The sequence below is a fragment of the Dunckerocampus dactyliophorus genome, chromosome 19 (genome assembly GCF_027744805.1).
Source record: "Dunckerocampus dactyliophorus isolate RoL2022-P2 chromosome 19, RoL_Ddac_1.1, whole genome shotgun sequence".
Taxonomy (NCBI): Eukaryota; Metazoa; Chordata; class Actinopteri; order Syngnathiformes; family Syngnathidae; genus Dunckerocampus; species Dunckerocampus dactyliophorus.
Window position 1 is genome coordinate 3,897,985 of NC_072837.1, and position 13,601 is coordinate 3,911,585.

General features: G+C 40.9%; 2 protein-coding genes across 2 annotated transcripts; one reads left to right on the plus strand and one right to left on the minus strand.

Annotated features, from left to right (window-relative positions):
- The first annotated feature begins 164 nt into the window (after window positions 1-164).
- churc1 (churchill domain containing 1) lies at window positions 165-3,466 on the plus strand. The gene is made up of 4 exons (XM_054762521.1): window positions 165-325; window positions 458-593; window positions 808-878; window positions 1,074-3,466. The coding sequence occupies exons 1-4, from the start codon at window positions 287-289 to the stop codon at window positions 1,164-1,166; spliced, it is 339 nt and encodes a 112-aa protein (XP_054618496.1). The 5' UTR covers window positions 165-286; the 3' UTR covers window positions 1,167-3,466.
- ttbk2b (tau tubulin kinase 2b) lies at window positions 2,722-13,012 on the minus strand. Its single transcript, XM_054762520.1, has 15 exons — window positions 12,835-13,012; window positions 12,344-12,460; window positions 12,091-12,238; window positions 11,611-11,684; window positions 10,417-10,557; window positions 10,222-10,326; window positions 10,075-10,140; window positions 8,521-8,613; window positions 7,805-7,930; window positions 7,571-7,728; window positions 7,266-7,458; window positions 6,845-7,056; window positions 6,035-6,455; window positions 4,972-5,609; window positions 2,722-3,977 (listed from the first exon to the last, which is right to left on the minus strand). The coding sequence occupies exons 2-15, from the start codon at window positions 12,404-12,406 to the stop codon at window positions 3,584-3,586; spliced, it is 2,832 nt and encodes a 943-aa protein (XP_054618495.1). The 5' UTR covers window positions 12,407-12,460; window positions 12,835-13,012; the 3' UTR covers window positions 2,722-3,583.
- Between the last annotated feature and the right edge of the window lie 589 nt (window positions 13,013-13,601).

Sequence of the window (13,601 nt, forward strand, 5' to 3'; positions counted from 1 at the left end):
TAGACAAATACAATTTGTGTATTTTAAATTTAGGAATAATTATGTTTTTTAAGCAAAGACGGGAAGTTGTAAGGGCGGAAGTTGGGTGGCAGCCATTATTATTTTTAGATCTACAAACCACATTGATACCATACAAAGCGCTGTTTTACCTTTGCCGTCCTGTAGTGAATATGCGTTACAGATCTAGCAAGCTAGCAGGCGGTGTCTTTCTATACGGAAGAGGAATCTTGTATACATGTAGTTGTTTCCAAAAACCGTATACAATTTATTTGCTTTTTTAGTTAAAATGTGCAACGGTTGTGTGCAAAAAGAATACCCTGATCGAGTAGGTTAGACACTACTACTACTGCTACTATTATTGCATTGTGAGCAGTAAAACGCTTCTACTGTATCTTGATTATGCAACAGAAAATGTAAATTCTAACAACCTACGTTCGATAATGTTCTACCTGCTCAGGGGAACACTTGTTTGGAGAATGGGTCCTATCTGATGAACTACCTGGGCTGTGCCAAATGCCATCATAGGGACTTCGTGTTGATCTGTAATAAAGCCACGGAGGATGATGATGGAGAGGAGATAGTCACCTATGACCGTAAGTCTCTATGATACATACTGTTTATCATATCTTCTATTTCTATACGTCTATGTCACTCAATCTGCACAACATATTAGTAAACACATCACAATTATATTTCAATGTGAGTTACTGACGTATAAACGAAGAATTGCAATGTTTTTTTCGAACAGCTTTAGAATCCATTGCTCACCATTTAATAACATACTGCCTCATTTTTCCCCCCCTTCAGATATTTGTAAAAACTGTGACCACATCATCGCCAGACATGAATATACATTCTCTGTTGTGGATGAATATCAGGTATGGACAATATATGATACAAGACCCTCACATTCTGCTTAAATACACACCTTACTTAAAATAAAATCCCTGGTAGTTTATACTTTCATTTTATAACATGCATTAATTTCAAATTAAATGGTGGTGGCTTTGATGTGATTTCGCATTTGTTTTTGGGATGTTTTCTCACTTGTGTATTAATGTTGCATCCCTTAGGAGTACACAATGCTTTGCATGCTGTGTGGCAAAGCAGAGGACTCCATCAGCGTGTTGCCAGATGACCCCAGACAGAACGCCCCTCTCTTCTAGACCTGATAATACACAAACTAATGCTGCTGACTGCAATTTAAAAAAAAAAATCTGCCATCCTTAACATAATCACTTTTTGAGTATTTTGAAGTACAGTATTACTCCTTTTATAAAATAAACCAGCTCAGTCCATACCTGTCAACCCTCCTGCATTTTGCCATTCTTTCCCATCACCCCCCCGTTCAGTTTCCCGTAAATGTCCCATGTTTTAATTTTCATTCAAAAAAAGGGTTTGGCTAACAGTTGTGACTGTATCCACACTTGAGCACCAGCAATCCCTTATTTTCTAATACAGTTGTTGACAGGTATGGCTGAGTCATGTACGAGTGATAGAGCTATATCAAAATATATCACATGTACACATTCATGTTTTTTAACCAATAGTATGTACTATAAATAAACTTGACATTTAGGCCTTCTTGCATTTACAGGAAATAAAAAGTTAGTTTAAAAAATGGTCTTGATTAATTAATACCACCAGTCGTATTTTAAGTTTGATTGGCTTGAACTATGTTAAATCTTCTGCCTGTTTCCTCCATTAAAGCACATTGAAAGTGATTTTAGTAAAAAAAACAGCAACAAAACCTTTTAAATAAAATCAAAAATATTTTTGCTTGACATGTTTTTTCATGATCAAAAGCAGCTTGATAGAAATATATTTTTGCTGGTTGTACAAATAAACTAGTTCAAATAAAATTTTAATTTTATAAAATATTTAGCAAGTAACTTAACTTCTAATGGATTTTATTTTTTAAATGCAATATGTAATATAAAACCTCAAACGCAATTTACCTGGTGGCTGCTGGAGGCAGAGTCTGGGCTGCACCAAATATTCCACAAAAAAAAAAGTAAAACTGAGTCAATCGTCTCAATCTTTATTCACAGTTCAGAACATGAACTATTTCTGCCAGAGACCTGGCAGCTCTGGCACTCTGATGTCAGTTATCATTGAGTGTATTGCAACAGCATGACAGCAAATTGCTGATTGCCTCTCAAGATTGCTTGTGTGTGGACGTGCTACAGAAATCTTCATGAATACCAGTCAGCCCTGAGTGACCAACTTATTCAGGCCAATGACAATTTACACCACTTTCTCTGCAGTTTAACTCAAAATTGTGACACATTTTTTGTTCAATCTGTTCTCTTAAACCACTATTTGTAACATGCTTGCCGTTGGTGATGCTTATGTTTGTCAAAAAGTGCAATTTGGAGACAAGGACATACAACACTTTTAACATAGTTGTGTTATTCCCCATAGTAGTAGCTGTTCCCCAATGTGTTTTTACTTACCTGTTACATGTGCTGTTGTCATTTTTGTGTTGCACTGATTGTGGTTAGTGTCAAGCTCTCTGCTAGTTCAGTGTTGCCTGTTGCTTGCCCAATGAAAGAGCTTCTTCCTTTCATCAAGCCAAAGTTCCCCAGACCATCTCTTGAAGGACTCCCACAATGAGGAGGTATTTAATGCTCAAAGCATGAGGAGAAGTCTCTCACACACATGGTGTCTGAGGGCGATGTGTTGTGTTACTGTCAGGAAGACAAGGAAGCAACATGTCTCTGTGGTCTGATAGTGTTTTTTTCTTACATTCTTATCACACAAGCGTAAAAAGAAGTAAAAATGCAATGATGATGCTCATGCATGTTTACAATACTGAGCAATGAGTGCACTTATCAATACATTCCAATATACAGCTAGTCATGGTTACTATTAAGAAAGCAGTTTTCCTGCTCACCCCTGCTTTTGTTGATGAATATTAGTGATTTTATCTTATGTGTGTCATTTCCTCAATAGTAAATATGTACAGTTTTTTGGTCTCATAATGGGCTGATATGGCATCAAGTATTTAAAGATACATGTGTGGCATTGATGACATGACAACTCAAAAGACACAAAAACAAATCCCTTTTTTAGGCAACAGCAGCATTTCAGAGCAGATTTTTTGCTATCTTACCTACAAAATGAAAGACCTTTTTTTTTTTTTTAAGTTGACAGAGGATTGACGCTCCTTTCTCTTAGTGTTCTTTCAAGTGTCAGAATGAGTATGTACTGTATTTCCATTCGTTTAGCATGATAATTATTAGTTCTGGATGATCTATAAACATAAACTCATTGTATGTCGTATACAAATACACAATAATTTGATGGCATTCCCTTATATGTACATGGATAAAACTCACAAACATGCTGCTGGCTTTTAAGGCTGCAACCAGTGTGCAAAAATTACACTCGAATTTTGCAGCCTGGTTGCAACCATTTTCATTCCTGAAGTGTATCTATTTAAGGGATTCTACAATGTATGGTTTAACGTAAGCTAATGTAGCAAATAAATAAATAAATACATTTTTATACATACAGTATACATTCCCTTGAAGCCAATACCGTATTTACACGTGCAATCCAGATCAGTTTTTCCTGTTCATCACCGAGCCAGTTTTCCTGAGCCTTTACCGTCCTGGCTCAAGCCCCGCCCCATGGAGCGAGGCCCCCACTGACCCTGCCCGGAGGACCTGGCTTGCAGAGGACCGTGCCGAGGTGGAGGTGGAGGGGGAGGCATCAGCGGTGGCGGCGGTGGGGAAGACCCGGAGAAGCTAGACGGGGAGCAGCTGCGTCCCTGAGACGCTCTGACGTCACGGGGCTCCTGGCGGGATGGGGAGCAGCTGAGCGAACGCTGCAGGAGGGAGGAGGAAGAGTTGCAAGGGCAAGGAGGAGGCGCACTGATGAGCACGCCGCCGTGGTCCTGCACCAGTTGATTCAGGCTGCACAGGGAGTCGGCGTCGCTGGCGCTGCTAGCTCGTACTCTCAAGTGCCGCCGCCTTGAGGAATGAAGACGACAATATGAGTACATTGTTCACACCTTTCATTCCATTATGAGCTGTTGACTTTTTCCTCAAATAACAGCCTCCACTCTAATAGATGCCGTGCCTCTGTTAATTACCAGGTGCATCCACTTGAACACATTATATTTTTCCCCATCAGGAAAAAAAAATACTGTTAACATTAGCAGTTATCTCTACTATGATTGTCACTATAATGCACAGTGAATGTGGTATCTGTAAAGTAGAGTAACAAATACAGAACTGGAAAAGACATAAGAAGAATATAGGCCCGCTGACGAGAACACTCCCCCGTTAGTGATTGCAATGCATATACTGTAATATATTTTGTTCTAAATAAGTATAATCTTTCGTAAACAATAAAAAAAAATATTTAGTGTTTTACAATATAGTACAATGGAACCTTGGTTTTTGAACACCCCAGTTTTCGTATGATTTTTTTTTCTTCTAAAATGCTGCCTGCGTTTTAGTACACTGTCTCGGTTTTCGTACAACTAGTCAGTCAAAACTATTGAATTTGACCTCGCCTGGATTCATCATTTGTAAATATGTAAAATTAGTCTCTGTAGAAATGAATTTGTTAATATTTTTGGGTGTCTGGGACAGATTAACTGGATTTACATGAGCTTTTGGAACAAATTAATAAATAGCAAGGTATTACTGTCTAAAATAGTAATAACAATAATAATAATATTGAAAACATGCAGATACATGTACGTATATAAAAAGAGGCCTAGCCTCTAAAGAAGCCTGGTGCTCTCTGCAGTCGAGGAAACACCTCCGAAACACCGAGATCAACATTTACACCTGTGGTAAATTACATAAAAAAAGCAAAAAAACCCACTGGTTTCATATATATAGTTTGTCAATACGTTTATATTATTTCTCAATTTAACAAGCTAAACATTTAGTCAGAGTTACTTGTAATAGGTCTAATGTGAAACCTTGAAATACGTGTGTGTGTATGTCATACCTATGGTCGGCACAAGGGCCCGCGGAGGGTTTACCAGGAGGTGGGTGAGGCGTAAACCTGCTGGTGAGCTGCTCAGGAACAAAAGTGGCACTCATGGGTCGTGGGATTTTACTTTTACTGCCCGATGAGGAAGACAGGGAAAGAGGGTCTTCCCCTCCACAGTCCGACCTTGAGCCTCGCTCCGAGGAGAGCCGTTCTCGGGGCAAAGTGGCCGGCAGGTTTTCACAGGACAGAGACGGAGAAGGGGAGTGCGTGGGGGATCCAGGGACCGGGCTACTCCAGCGGTGTCGTCTTTCCCTTTGAATGTTCTTGCTCGGAGAGTCCGGGGGAGTGCTGACATCTCGTATCGGGATGCGGCTCAGTCTAGGCGAGGAGGGAGAGTCTTTGGGCCGTAAAGAAGCGATGGCTGCAGAGACAGTTTGAGGCTGCTGGTTCAGTTCTGAAGAACAGTCAGGCAGACCAGAATCACTCTCTGGGTCTTTTGTCAGGAGAGTAGTGGATCCTTTAAGAGGGCTTGATGGAGCAAATTCAGTCTTCCCTCCATCTTTCCGGAGTTCATCAGATTTACTGGACGTGGCTTCTACAGGCATTGGATCGCTCTTCTCAAGAACAGGAGACGGTGGTGTGTAGCTGGAAGACTGAAAAGAACATTTTATTAGATTTATTACAGGATGGAAGGAAAATTTACACAAAATAAGCAAGAAGCTTTCAAGTTGAACATGAAGAAAATGAGCAACAACATTTCCAAACAGCTGGAACGTTCGTAAATGTGCGAGTCAGCTGACAAATTAGTTTAACCAACTCTTTCACAAAAAATGTAACACATTTGTAACATTCTGCTAAGCTCTAAATAACTAGAAATTTATGGTGGTAAAAGACAACAACGTTCCCCACTTAGAATGCTCCAAGTTTTACAATACTGTACAGTATATGTACCATTAAAGTCATTCAGCTAAATACAATATGCACCCGAATATAAGACAACCCTGAATTGAAGACAACCACTTATTTTCAAAACCCCGTGCCAGTACTTCTTCCAAAATAAAACTACAGACCAACTGACCTGATCCATGTGGGGTCTTCCCATGACTGAAGGCATCTGTCCCAACATTCCTGGCAGCCTCTTGTGGCCAAGTAACCACGAACCCACAGAGCGGTGTGACAGAAGAGGACTGCCCGGTACAGCCGGACCATCCTGCAGCCCAGACGAATGGTTCTCAGTGTCAGCAGTGCCGCGGGTCCCCCCTGGCTTGTCCTCACGATGGGCTTCAGCTGAAGGCTTGATGGCTCCGGAACTACTGCCTTGGTCCAGTTCCAGCACGACCCACTCCTGGGAGTCTCCCTCTTGGACCACAGGACTGACGTTGACCGCGACAAAGCCACCGCTGACCCCGCCGTCCTGGGGGTCGGCGGTCCCGGTGCCAGAGTGTTCATCAGGCACGGCTTTCTCCCCAAGTTGTGAAAGGGCTGGTGGTTTGCCCCGACTGGACAAAAATGAAAAATAAAAATTAGTGAGGTGTTGGGCAGAAAGCTTTTAGAGCAGGGGTGTCAAACTCGTGCCACGGAGGGCCGAGACACCGCAGGTTTTCTTTCCAGCCAGTCACTAAAGCAGGTGATTTTAATGATCAACACCTTCAGTTTGAGGGAAGGAGCTCATCAATTAAATCACCTGCTGAAGAAACTGGTTGGAGAGAAAACCTGCAGCGTCTCGGCCCTCCAGGGCACGAGTTTGACACGTGTTTTAGAGCGACCTTTTCCATTTATTCCGATAGACACCTGGTACTCTCTGTAGTTTAGTAAATAAACACACATCAACACTAAATGAGGAAATACAGCATCATGACACCACAATATAAATGTTGGAATTACAAACCAGGATTCAAGAAAACGTTCAATAGTAGGCTTGGGTTCAGGTGCTAGCCTCCTTTCAAACGCCAAGCTCTGGCTCTGTCGCATCTTGCGGAGCAGTGGCACAGCCCGGTCCAGGAACATTGTCTCAGATCGCACTCGTCTCGGAGAGCTCTGCATAGACCCAGCTGGGCTCTGGTTGCCATGGTTCTGACTGTGCTCGTCCTCAGTCGCCACCTGAATAAGATTAGAGCAGAAAGCGAATCATAGACAACTATAATTGACTGTAAATGTGCTTTCATTCACAATGCATGAAAAACCCAGTTAAATGGTTGTAGACAGCCAAAATGTACCCTATCGAGCATCCTCCAATTGTTTATAATGCTGTATATGTAAATGTACCAGAAACTTGTATGCATTTCCTTACATTTTTCCGACAAACTGACCTTCCTGATCACCGGCTCAACATGTTTCTGGTTTTGTATGCGGTCCATCTCTTCCCATATGTCTCTCACAGGCCCGGACGGGGTGGGCATAGGTGGGCAATTGTCAGCATCACTGAAGCGTTCCCCGAGCATGAGGACATCCTCAGTGTTTTCCTTCTGCAGCTCCACTGGCAGCACAGAAGCATTGGCCATGCTGTGGAGGGAGAGAGAGAAGATGTCGTTCAGTGCACACATTTCACACAAGCAATAACTGACATGACTTGAAATATGGAGTCAAAGTGCTTCAGTAAAAGGCTGAGGAGTACCCCAAGTGTGCTGGCGTGAGGCGGGTGAGCTCCTGGCCAGTCGGCACAACTGCAGTGACAGCCAGCATGTCCTCGGAGTCGCATTTCTCCCAGTCGTAGGGGTCATTGTGCAGAACATTGTGGCTTTTCATAGCGCTCTCAAACAGCGACATCAGGAGCTGTCACAGAGGAAACGCATTTGTCAGCTTTTGGTAGAGACAAAAAAATATGTGTACAAAGCAAGTGATGGCTAACCTCGTAGTCAGGCTTTGTGTAATAGTCCAAGCTGAGGATGTGATCCAGGAAAGCACTGAACTCAGATGGCAGGTGTTTAAGCATCTGATGATGGTCGTATGATTCTTTTAGATTTCCGACTTGTTCCTGTGTAAAATAGTTTACATACGGTATCATACAATATCTCAAAACTGAGTACATGTCGTACATACAGTACACAGTAGATCCCCGCCAGACCACCAGAGGATGGCGAAAATCTACGAGTAATTGAGACGCCTTTAAAAATATCTACAGTGTATTTCTAAACTCACAGCTCACTTCCCCTCCCCCTCCTGCCAGCTTGACGTTGACATTCTCCTCCGGTTTCGGATCAACATTTGCAAAAAGTGACTGTAGATTAGATTCAGCCCCCCCTCAAAATGCCTAACACACTAAACACATTTTAAATTATAAAATCTATAGGTACTCAAAACTCAAGAATGATAATGTAAGGTGTGTTTTTTGCAGAAATAATTTAACAAAAATCCACAAATTTGCACGGCTGTGAATGATGAATCACAAATGTGCGCAGATCCACTGAATCTTCTCATGGAACAATACTACAGAAAGTAAACTTGGACGTACTTTGGCCAGTCGACATACTTGTACACTTTAGTCAGTGCATATCTTGTACAGCTCTCCAGATTTACTATGCGCCACAAATGACTCAACACACAACCATCATTGTCCAAATATACCTTATCTTTAAATTTCCTCCATGGCAGCTGACCAGACATGAATTCAACCAACATGTAGAAGAGGGACCACAGATCGTCATGACGACCTATTTCCTGCACAGTCATAATCACACACGTAAGAGTGACAATGCATACCAAAGCGAAGCCTAAATAATACACAAATGACACTCAAAACATATGTAGAAATGTTTCTAATGGAAGGCAAAAATGGCTGTCTTAGGTAAAAAGAACACGAATGATTCATGGATGACAGGGTTTTTGCTACATGTAATTGATCATGGCACAACGCCACGGTAAAATAAAAGCCACATCTTAAAAATTTTTTTTTTACTTAAAAACAATATTAAGTAATATACTGTATGAATGGATGCATATGCTATATAGACACATTTGTAGCTTATTATTTACTCACATTGACCACAATTAGTTAGGAAAAAAAATGTAAATGTTAAAAATGTTTCACTACACTTTATTTTGATTATCATGCACTGGAATCGCCTGTCTGCCATGTTGGCACTTGCGCATGTGCGACCAGATTAAAAGTACGCAACCCGAGGGACACACTTTGTTCCTTATTACCTTGAGAATGAAAAACAGTCTGTAAAAAAAGTCAGCTAAGCTTATCTATGCCAGCGTATGTGATCGCTCACGTTTCAAGCTCATTCGACTTTCTGGCATCTTTGTTTACACATTTTGCCTCTGCGCTCATTGCCTCTCTGGCAGCAGCAAGCTAGCTCATTTTTGTGCCACGGGCGAGCTACAAGTGGCTATCACATTCATGTGGTACACTAGAATTGTGTTTAAGTTGTTCAACATAAACATGTAGTGTGTCCAGCTTTAAGATAGTGATGCTATCACAGCCAACAGATAGCTCATATGCTAGCAGTAGCTCACCAGCTGATGTTGAGTAGTTCACCTCAGTTCAATTCAGACATGATGTTTGTATTAAATGACAAATGAGCACACTGAGTGAAGATGTGGTTTGTAAATCAAGTGCAATTTAAATGTTGGCAGTCACATAAAAACAGAAATTGCTCACCTCTCCTTTCTTTTTGTCAAAGTAGCTTTAATAGTGCTGTAAGTTGGATAAACCTGCACTATGATAACCCTGGACTCTGAATTTATACAGGACAGATTTCTATAACAAAAATATTTAAATTATTTTATTTTGTGTTATTTTGAACTAAAAAAAATAATATTATTGAACAATTTATTTCCTATGTATTCGTATTACTCTAAAACAAGCATCAAATTAAATTGAGCTTTGTGTCAAATAGTACAAAATCTTGTACTTTTGTACTAATAGTCCCACAATAACAGTTTTGCAATGTTCTCAGTTCATGTTCTGATGGTTGCTGAAAAAGTTCAGCAAATAAGTTATTAAATAAACAAGTCAGAAAAGTTTTCATTTGTCATAATAAAAAACGAAACTTCTTGACGCAGCAGTGGCACGACACACCCGCAGCAGTCCGCCCCCCATGCACTTCCCACAGCTTCAAAAAATCCTAGGGAAACCCTTGATGAGAATAAAAACAAAAAAATGCCTCAAGTCACCTTATTTCTATGAGTATTGATTGAAGCGTATCGCACGGTTCCTCTGAAGCCTGCCACAGAACGAGGCTGGAAGAGATGGGGAAACAACACCACAACACTGTTTAGCCAAGGAAATCTCATATTTTAGGGATCTCTGGGCGTGCTTACTGGACGCAGTTCCTGGGTGGAGGTCATATATTGTCGGGCCAAACCAAAGTCCAACATGTAGCAGCACCTGCAGGTACTTGCTAGTCTTCCCATTGCAAAGTTAGCCTGTGATTGACAGAACAAAGATGTGAAAGTTCAGCCATTAATCATGGTACTGAAAACTGTCATGAGTAGTCAAGGCGACCGTTATTTTACCGGTTTAATGTCGCGGTGCAGGAAGCCCACTGAGTGGATGCTTTCAATGGCTTGTAAAATCTGCTTGCCGAGTCTCAGTGTTGTTGAGACGGAGAATGTTGCACGGGCCCTGCTTCTGCGCAGATCTGCCAGGTTCCTCCCCTTTGGACAGTTGCATTTTACAGTCAGGACTGAAATGTTTATTTAAAAAAAAAAAAAAAATCTTGCAGGACTTCAGCTTCAAGATCATCTTAAGCTTAGGTTCCCAAAGTGTGGTATGCAAATTGTCATAGGGGTATGTGACTAAAAATTAAAAACCACACGACTACATTGGTGTCTTAAAAGCCTAACATTCAGAGCTACACAGTGTACATTAATGCTTCATCATGTGACCAAACAATGGCACTTAAAGAGAGACGGGGGAGTGTTGTTAGAGCTGGAACTAATCGATGTGTCTCTTTCATTGCAAATGTTGATACAAAATCAGAGGAGAGGGTGTTCGCAATCAAGATGACCAATAACAGCTTTCATTGTTCACATTGCTGCAATGCCAGATTAGATTTGGTTTGGTTAGCGAGCCAGCGAAGGGTTAGCTCGACACAGGAGCACAATGCAGGCTTAATTCCATATGTGGTTTACTTTTTTTGGCTTTATTGTGCTTTTGTAAAAGCCACCATATACGTGTACAAGAGATAGTGAACAAACTGTGTGCTGATTACCAAAGCACAAGAAATAAAACTTATTGCGATGTATGTGCCTCTGTTCAGGCTGCTAAGTACAATAAGTGGCAAAGTCAACAATCTTTGGAATGGATTATTTCAATTTTCTTTATCCCCTATGGGAAAAAGTGTTTCAAAACAACCAAATAGCAGGTTGACCACTGGTGGAGGTAAAGACATTTCCAAATCATTACTGTATGAGATATACAAACAAAAAAGCACAAAATGACCAAACCTACTTCACCAATTCCGAAAAAACTAAGGTAGAAACCATTACATCTTTGTGCAACATTTATTTTTCTTTTGCTTACATTTTGGCCTTGGAAGAAGTCTACACTCTCTAGTGCTAGATAACTTACAATAGTTAAATAGATGTACATGTTTGTGTACAATCGCTTGAGTTTCTCCGTCAGATAGTTGTTCGTTTGTGAAATAAATCACGATTTGGGGATTTTTTTTTTTTTTTAATTCAAGGACCCTGTAATGATGAGCCTACCTGGAGTTCCATCACCACATAGTTGAAGCGTTCATTTCTTCCAGCACTGACAAAGCGGCACACGTGATCTTTGCCTATCAAGATATGAACCAGTCAGGACATCATCGTATACAGATTTGGACACATTGTTGACAAATGCGTTTTCTTTTTACGACAACTTAAATTCATAAATGTGGCATGATATTTTTTTTAATTGGATGTGTTACTGTACAGTATGAATACCAATGAATCAATGGAATTCAATCATTAGTAAAGTACTATCATATACAATACTATATTTACATATTCATCCAGGTATTGCATGTGCAATTGACCCAAACAATTTAATACAGTTTCTTTAAGTAGAAATGCTCTCTCATGTTTAATAATGTCCACTATCTGGCTACCAATTTCCGATTTGTGGCAACACTGGAGCCTATCCCAGCTGAATTAAGTACACAGTGCATTGATCATCTGTAAATTCTAGTAAAGGTTGCTCACCCTGCAGCTTCTTCAACACAGCAGCCTCTGTCCTCTGCACAGGTTTGGGGTGGGTGGCAGACTCCACCTTCATAGCGACAGTGGCTTGGCTCAGCAGGTCCAAGACCTCGTAGACCTCCCCGAAGCCACCTCCGCCTATTTTTCGCACCTGCAGGACAGTTCTTCATAACATACAGTGTGTGCCAGCCGAGCCCAATGGGTGTGATGTCAGAGTATTTTGGATGCATTCAAAAGAAACAGCTTATTGTCTTACCACTCTCCATCTGTCTCGGACCACATCTGCCGTTGACAGGATGTCTGTGTGCTCTCCACTCATGGTGAGTGATCTCTGTTGCAGTCACAAGCTGACATCAGTCGCACCAACCCGTCACTGCAAAAATTAATATATACATCAGCCCTTATAGCACACTGCTTGCCAGTGAGGGTGATGATCGGTAACGTTAGATACCTTCCTGTCAATTCTAATCACTTGCTTAAAGTGATTGATTGTGCACGATTCACATCAGGTGCTAGCTCGGTGCTCTGATAGCCGCGAGAGGTTAGCAGGTAGCTTTAGCTGATTAAAACCATATGTCAGAAGCATAAAAATGACGCAAAAATATGGAGTTGGGGGCGACATTTGGTTATTAACAGTAAGTAGCCAAGGGGGGTAAACCGCAAGGCAGCAATTGACCAAGGCGGCTAGTTCCAAACAAGCTAACTAGCATGTTTACTCCCCCGCCTGTGACCTCGTCCCCGCGTTACCTCGCTCCGTCGCAGCGATGAGACCCCGGGAGAGAGTCTCCATGGTCCCCTTCTCGACTGCCACGTCATTCCAACGGATACTTTATCTTGCGGATGAAAGGACGGCGACGGGGCATACCTTAAACGTGAGCTAAGCTAACCATCTGATAATGCCCAGTGCGGTCCTGCGAGCGGCAGCAATGACGTCATAAAAGCTCCCGAATGAGCCGCAGAATCACCATGGCAACGCCCCGCCTTCCCCCTCCCCTTTACGATGCACAACAAATGTTAACAATAAAATCGCCCACAGCCCAAACTACAGGTAAAGCTAAGAAACACATTACCCAATCATGTGGATTTTAATACACAATTAGTTATCCATATTAAAGATGCCAAAGTCATAGTCTGAACGAACATGACGTAAATGGCATCACTTTTGTCATTTTTCCAGGAACAAAAAGGATTAATGCAACAAAACATAGCAGTACACTCAGCATAACTATAAATTAATGTGAAAATGTATTTTCAAAAATAATTAATAATAGTTATATAATAATAATAATAATAATAACAACATAAATAAAATAAAAATAATAGCCCATCACCTGAAAATGATTGTTATATAATTATTATTATTGTTATATAATTATTCTATCATTTTTGGTGCAAAAAGACAGTCACACACTGTTTTGATTGACATATGTAAAAACATTTACATTGTAGATGATACAGTATATGACCGTATATATTTTTTTTTATCATGATAGATAGATAGATAGATAGATAGA

Excerpts from the sequence above, each read along its gene's own strand:
- ttbk2b (XM_054762520.1), bottom strand. The coding sequence starts at position 12,406 with ATGAGTGGAGAGCACACAGACATCCTGTCAACGGCAGATGTGGTCCGA. Across the intron at positions 11,685-12,090 it reads TGTGTTGAAGAAGCTGCAGG|GCAAAGATCACGTGTGCCGC; the intron begins GTGAGCAACCTT and ends ATATCTTGATAG. Across the intron at positions 10,327-10,416 it reads TGCACCGCGACATTAAACCG|GCTAACTTTGCAATGGGAAG; the intron begins GTAAAATAACGG and ends TGTCAATCACAG.
- churc1 (XM_054762521.1), top strand. The coding sequence starts at position 287 with ATGTGCAACGGTTGTGTGCAAAAAGAATACCCTGATCGA. Across the intron at positions 326-457 it reads AAAAAGAATACCCTGATCGA|GGGAACACTTGTTTGGAGAA; the intron begins GTAGGTTAGACA and ends CTACCTGCTCAG. Across the intron at positions 879-1,073 it reads CTGTTGTGGATGAATATCAG|GAGTACACAATGCTTTGCAT; the intron begins GTATGGACAATA and ends TGCATCCCTTAG.